At 42.9% G+C, this 7,631-nt stretch overlaps 1 protein-coding gene across 2 annotated transcripts in view; it reads right to left on the minus strand.

The window, feature by feature from the left end:
• Positions 1-4,786: 4,786 nt before the first annotated feature.
• The window catches only part of map3k2 (mitogen-activated protein kinase kinase kinase 2), a 17,367-nt gene continuing 14,522 nt past the window's right edge, over positions 4,787-7,631 (minus strand). For both annotated transcript variants that reach the window (XM_039793128.1, XM_039793127.1), the window contains 3 exons: positions 7,252-7,381; positions 6,973-7,150; positions 4,787-6,611 (listed from right to left, as the gene is read on the minus strand). In XM_039793128.1, the coding sequence (XP_039649062.1) occupies positions 6,392-6,611; positions 6,973-7,150; positions 7,252-7,381 (528 nt within the window). In that variant the 3' untranslated portion in view covers positions 4,787-6,391. The remainder of the gene's footprint in view (positions 6,612-6,972; positions 7,151-7,251; positions 7,382-7,631) is intronic.

Consider the following 7,631-nt stretch of genomic DNA (forward strand, 5'->3'; position numbering starts at 1 on the left):
CCAGACGTGCTGGTGTACACAGACAACCACTGTAGGGAGGTCTCGGTACTGCAGGGACTGATTTCATCAATCAATTAACCATTGGAATGGATTATGTGGGATAATTAAAAGATTCATTTATGTTCAGGCAAAGAAGATCTTTTTTTTTGTAAGAACTGTCAATATTCCTACAGAGCCGACACGCGCTGGTGTACTTTTAAATGTCTTGCCAAATGAATTGAAGGTGTGGACATTTGTAATGACCTTTTTTCTTCCTCCTCTCCATTTCTACAGTGTCAATATTAGACTTGTTTTTTCGGATATATAATCATATTAAATGTAATGCATTAAAAACATAAAATATGCACATAATATGAGCCTAATAAAACAACATAATTCACAATACAAGTCATGTAAGTAAATTCGTTGGATTTAAAGCCCACTAAAAACGATCTGCGGTGTAACGCTGACTTCTAGTGGTCATGTGTGAGGATTATTGTAGAACACAGCCAAAGGAAAAGAAAACCTAACTAAGATCGGAGCTGTACTGTAATTAATCAATCAACCTTTTATTAATTCTTTCAATTACGTATTATGTATAATGTATTATTACATTTACAGACACCGTGTAGTGACTGTTGTATCGCCAGCATCAATAACCATGAGTCTACACTACCCTCTTGTGGTCACAGTGCGCAATTACACAGCTTTCGATTTTATTTTCGTGATTCGACCGGAAGTACGGCTTGTTTGCAACTTGATAATACCGCCATCACTGGAAATTAAACCTGTTTGAGTCGTGATTCACTCGGATCTTTAACCCGACCCTTTATTTGACTCACGAGTCGTGACTCTCTAGTATCATTAACCCGGTTCAGTTGAGTCCTCCTATAATTCAATCTAAAATGATAACAGCGCCACACACAAACCTCTTGCAACATTAGCTCGAGTGGTTAAGGTTAGGGGATTGGTCAGGGGGGATAGGACCTGTACATGTAAGCATGGACGCCTGGCTAATTAGTCATAGGTGGCGCAAGGCTATTTTTAGGGGTGCTGAAGCACTGATATGTTATGTTTTCTCCATTAAAAGAGTAATCCATGTATTTTCTGTATATGAATGGTTCAGTTGTAGCAGCTACTTTCTGCTGCTCCAGATAAAGAAATAAAAATAAAGTTCAAATACATTAGAAGCCAGAGTTTTTGTATTTGGATGTTTGTTACCAACTTACAATTTAAATTCATGTCCGAGCAGAAATCTTTCATTAAAACAAAAAACACATTCACAAAAAAGTGAAATAAATATCTTTTATTGTTTTTCATCTTCATAATCGGAATTATGAACACAGAGCTGTCGCAATACTCCAGAATTTTGCCAAAAAACAGCAACTATTTAATGGCACTGCTGCATCTCTCAGGACCCAACCATGCATAAAATCTCCCATTTAAAAAAAAAGTAAAATAAAAAATATATTAAAAAATTATGCGTACCACAGATATACAGATCTGATATAAACAGGCGTATTGGTCACAAACCAATCAGAATTATAAACATGGCTTCTTTTACAATACAGAGACCAAACATGTGGGATATAAGTGGACTTTTCTTTTCTTTTTAAAAGGGTACATTTTCATTTTATACATTTGTACATGATTTTTTTCATTTATCATCTTTTTTTTTTAATGTTCTCCCCCCCTCCTACAGTCAGAATGCTCAAAGGCATTTCGGGCGCAGTGTCCAAAGAGCACAAATTGCAGTAAATGCACGTTTACATACACAACTCTCTCTCACACACACACACACACACACACACACACACACACACACACACACACACACACACACACACACACACACACACACACACACACACACACACACACACACACACACACACACACACACACACACACACACACACACACACACACACACGCACACACGCACACACACACACACACACAGGAGTGGCAGCAGTGGCTTTAGACACTAAGAGAACTACAGGTGTATCTTGGCGTTTGCAGATGACAAATACTGGTACCGAGTAAATCCACGGTGGTGAAAGAGGCCATCTGACGGTAAAAAATCAAGACAATACATTCATATATTGAGTCTTATTCTCACTCACACACACACACACACACAAATACACTGGTTTAAAATAAAAAATAAAAAGTCTTTACAATGTGCAAAGGAAAGGTCGCTGAACGGAGCTGCATAAGCGACAGCCGATGAAAAATGGTGAAAAAACATCAGTCAATCAAAGAGTGCATAACGGAAGTGCGTATCCAGGGGTTACCAGTGCTGGCGTCATAGGCCGCCTCAAACTCAATACAACCACTGATGTTAGCAAAATCAAGATGTGTTTCTCTTCTGTAGCTTCGTTGAGAGACGTACCGGTTTGAAAATGCATACACTGAGTGAAGGAGTTGGTGCAGTCTGAAATTTTCTCTAAAGTGCCTTTAGAGAAAATCACCAGCTGAGCTGCGATAAAAAGGTCTGTGTGGGTCGACTCATGACGAAAAGTCATCGTCAAACTAACCTTCACCAATCAGTGAAGGTTTGACGAAGAAAAAGTGGTAAAAAAGGTGCAATCAGTAAAATATGGCTCTGTACTAACATCTAGTGACCGCTGCAGGGAACTACAACAACAATCGCAAACCAGCTAAATCCTTTCCTGGAAATAACTGTAATTTGGTAATTATAGATGCTGTATGAGTTATCATTTCTGCTAAGGGGGGGGGGGGACGGACCCTATGGGTTGTTTGCATTTGTTTAAAGCTATAGTGCGTAGTTTCTGTCGCCCCCATGAGGAATTCTAAGTAATGACAACCTGTCAGCGTGTCCACATGATACAAGCCTTCTGTGATCGCTCATAGTTTTACAGAGTACCGTAAACGTACCAACCCCAGACCTCCAAAACGGCATTCTGTATTGTACTGTACATTTTGCGTACCATTAGACACCTGACAACTATCCACCACTGTTTAATTTAGGGCTGAACGATTAATCGCATTTGCATTAATATCGCGATATGTTGAAACGCAATTTCCTAATCACAAAGGCTGCGATTTGGTCACGTGAGCAAATCAGTCTGCACTCCGCAGAGAAAGCATCAACTTAGCACGCTAACGCTACGCCGTACCTTGAGCTGATCTCTGTCATTCAAACAACTCTGAGTTGTAGTTTAAAACTTTTACAGCCATTTTTAATAAAATGAAGGGTTTTATTCAGGTCCATAAATGCATGTTAATGGATACAGGCACGCAGAACTGAAGGCTCGGTTAACAACGATTAGCTCTGATTGGCGGTTAGTTCCAGTTAGCTAGCTGCGTTATAAAGACATGGAGTGGAGGAGACTGCCGTGGGGAGGGGTAACAACCAGACTTGCGCGGCCGGTTTTTTTTCCCCCCTTTTTTTATAAAGAAAAAAAAACAAAAAAAAAAAAAAAAAAAATTAATCCATGTTAACGACATCATCAACCGCACCGCTAACGCAACGATAACGAACTTAAAGAGGCAGCTCCTCTGTGTGCGTTGTAAAGAAATACACCGTTGTGTGTCTAATCTTGCGTTGTTCATACTATACAACGATTTATTGCTTGTCTTTGTTTAATAATACAGAAGACAAAGACCTTAAAAAAAAGAAATCTCATATTAAAATTGCAATATTGGTGAAAATAAATAAATAAATCGCAATTAGATTATTTTCCAAAATCATTTAGCCCTAGTTTAATAACACAAGTCCGGGAAGTTCCGAGCATGTCCAACTTGTTTAGAAAATCACAACAGATAGTGGGGTTTTCTGTTCCGACATATTAGGATTAACTTGTGCCGGTAAAATATTACTGATTGCACCTTTAGTAAGCAGAAAGGTATCTGCATAAACACTCCAGCTTCCTGTCAGATCTGACCTACATACATGCAAGAGAAAAGCTTTAGATACCATCTGTTTAAATCCTATTATTACTTTGATTAAACATGCAGCTGCAGCAGAGACTCTGAGGATTCTGTCAGATTAACATCAGAACGTAGAAATGGTTTCGAGTAGAGATGGTTTTCCACACCTCGTTACTTCTCTGCAAAGTTCGGCTTGTTTTTGTGAATGCATTATTTGGGTTTCTGCAGCCTAAACAAATATTAAAAAGACATTTCACAACCCAAAACTACCAAAGGGCTGAGCAGCATTAGGTGTGATCGGTATAGGTAAAAGGTATGATTGATCGTGTTGAAGAGTACAGCGAGAGTCATTAGTGTGCATGTAGGGGTTGTGTTTTGGAGCTACAGGCGGGACATCCAGCTGTCCGGTGTGCGCAGTGGGTTCACATCTTACTGGTGCATAGTCATGGAGCCGGTGCTATGAACAGAAAGTCCTATTCAAACAGACAGACGTTATGGAAGCTCGGCCTGGGAGGAAACCGCAACGAGAGCCAGCACATGTTGAGCGGAGTGTTTGTGGTTTGGCTAAAGTGACGAGTTAACATCTGATTTTGGAAACCACAGCGAACGCAGCGCCGGGTTGTTGAAAAAGGAACGAAGCCGTGCGATACTGTAAACGTCTTCAAGTGTGAGGCTAACCTGTAGGAGTGCATGTAAGGCCGAAATCAACGTAAAACAAGTCATCTGACACAACAAAGTGCGCCGGTATGGAACAGCGGAAAACAAAGCTACCTGTAAATGTACCTGTGGGCTGAACGATGAGCAGCGTATGAGACAGACAGAAATGGCCAGGCTAAACACTCTGCACGTTTAGTTGTTAATACGACAGCAACACCGCAGCATCGATACGCGCCATCAGCCGTGATCGAAGCTTTGCAGCAGGTCGACACTCTTCAAAACGCGCCTCTCTCCTGCTTCCAGGAATCATCTGGTGTCACGGCAGAATACAGGAAGTCTGGCATTTTCTAGCACGTTTCCTGATTTCAATAAAAATTTTGATTTCAGGGCAGCAACTAGAGATCACGTTCATTAATAATTTTCTTGATTAATTGTTTGGTAAATAAAAAACGTTTTTCTTGACCCAATCATCCAAAAGCCAAAGCTATTGAATGTACCTTCATAGATGACTGAAAGAAACTAAATATTCACTAGCTACGAATGTCAACGAGTTCGTTACACACTTTTTAGTTTGCATCCAGTGATTGAGATGAAATGTTCTGCTCACCAGTCAGATGTCCATTCGTGCAACATTTCCAGAATGTGAGCTGCTAAAACGTAGCAACATTTATCAACACTAAACGGACCTCCTGGTGGCGACTTTCTCACACTAATCCCCCTCCGATCTGCCATGACAAGAGCTCGACCAATCAACAGTGAGACTTTGAGAAGCAGAGGAGAGAAGGGTACATTTCAAAAGAAAAAAATTTAAAGACCGAAGCAGGAGTACCAATCCCTGTCGAGTACCAGTCAGCTGCTACATCCCAAAATCCACCTCCACTATATTTCACTAGTAAACCAGCACAAGCAGAAGGTCTGAAGGACATTTGGTTCCCAGCCAGAGCAGGCAGGTAGAGCAGGTGAGATCAGGACGCTCCCTGTTCAACACCAGGAGTCCCTGGTACGGAAAAGGCAGAAACGGACATAACGGCTGAACTGAGATCAGCTGGATTTGGGCTAACGGTGCAAAGGCAGTTTATCTGGGAGGCAAAAAGAACACTGAGAAACCTTGAGGGTAAGAACGACGGAAATGATCCATGTACTCAAGACTCGCTCCAGCACTGCGTTTTAAAAAACAGAAAAGGCACACGGCAAAGATGGAGGAGGAAGAGGAGGGAAGGTAGTACACAGACAGTGAAGCAGACCGACAAAACATTTCGTCTGACAGATCAGAAAGACCGAGAGGAAGAGGAGGAGGGATGAGGGCAATGTGAGTGGAAACCGTTTTCGGGGAGTGTTCTCTGCATCTAGGGGGTTCGTTTCGTCTTTAGCAGCGGGCCCAGGTCATCACCGGCGCTCTGGCTTTTGGCAGGAGACTACATTCTGGGGTCAGGTCAGCGAGAAGGGGGGGGAGGGTGGGGGGGGGGGGCAGGGCCACTCCAGAGTCAGGCATCCCCTCCTGTAGGTCCACAACACCGACACTATCCCACTCCCAAACGCTTGACGTACAAACATTAAAAAGGAGACGTTTTCATCGCTTCAGGAGGAAGTGCTCCATCCCTCCTTGTTTGAGAAATTAAGGTGCAACTTGCGGAGAAAAATAAAATAAAAATTCATGTCCTCTATGGCAGTCTCATACAAACAGAGACAGACACACCCTCGACACACCCCACCTTCTTCCAGCCAGTTTGTCCTGGTCCAATATGGTTTCAGCGTGGAGGGGGCAGGGGCGGGGTCAGACGCCCCATCGGGCAAGGCCGTATCTGGCAGTTCAGCAGGCAGGGGGGGGGGTGGGGGGTTGGGGTTAAAGGTTCAGGGGTTAATGTACAAAGATGTGCCTCAGTAGCTCATCAGCAGACGGCCGCTGTTTAGTCTCTACAAAGATCCGTTTGAGGAACTCTCGGCAGTGGTCCGACACGTGGGCAGGGAGCACGGGGTTGGTGGGCTGGGTGGCAATCTTAAAGATGGCCGCCATGGCCTCAAACTCCGCCCACGGGGGTCGCTGCGTCAGCATCTCCACTACGGTGCAGCCAACACTCCTGAGGGCAAAATAACCAGTTGAAATCCCAACGGAGTGGACGAAATGGGTTTTTGTCAAACACAGATCAGTTCCTTTTGTCTTATTTTAACTGCCATTATTTCAAGTTTAAAATCCAAGTTAATACAACTTCTTCTGCACATTTTATCTTTGCAATGGCAGCTTTTGGATTTTGATTCAAGCCATCTACAAGAGATTTGATTCATTCAGGGTTTTATTCCACCAATATCAATTTCATGACACTTTCACGAAACTGAACATTAACCTCCCAGAAAAAAAGGAACGCACACACAGCAACGTCACGTCATCTACTCACTAAATTGATCAGGACAGTTTTGGGGAAACAAAGTGTGCGGTCTCACCAGATGTCAGCCTTCCTGCCGTATCCCTCTCCACTGATAACTTCTGGGCTCATCCAGTAGGGGGTGCCGGTCACAGACATGATGCCTGTCCCTGACAGACAGATGGTCTGCAGCCGGCGGCTGGCCCCGAAGTCTCCCAGCTTCACGTTACCCACCGAGTCACGAAGGATGTTGGCCCCTGAACACAGAAGAGAAGGTCACCCAGCTGCAGCTTCCTCTTTATGTCAGCTGGGAAACCGCTTTAAGTGTTAAGAGCAACTACATCACAGAAACAGTCACCTTTGATGTCTCTGTGGACAATCATGTTGCTGTGCAGGTAGGAAACCCCCTCTAGGATCTGACGGGTGTATCGGCGCGTCACGTTTTCCGTCAGCGCTCCGTATGACTTTAGCTGGTCCTTAATGGAGCCCTTTGGGCCACAAAATGACAGAAATGTATATTAAATGGATGTTTTTGTTATACATTTGTGCCAAAACAAATACTGTATATCCTCATCAGATTGTTTTTTTACTTTCAAATATTAATATCATTTTAAAAGGAAATTGTGTCCGCCTCTGGCTTCAATACGTGCACTAGAAAACCATGTAGAAATGTGACCTCTCTACCCAGTGAGCTACATAAACAATTAGTTTTTTCTCTGCATTGTGACAAAAAGCGAG

This window comes from Perca fluviatilis, chromosome 24 (genome assembly GCF_010015445.1).
Source record: "Perca fluviatilis chromosome 24, GENO_Pfluv_1.0, whole genome shotgun sequence".
Taxonomy (NCBI): Eukaryota; Metazoa; Chordata; class Actinopteri; order Perciformes; family Percidae; genus Perca; species Perca fluviatilis.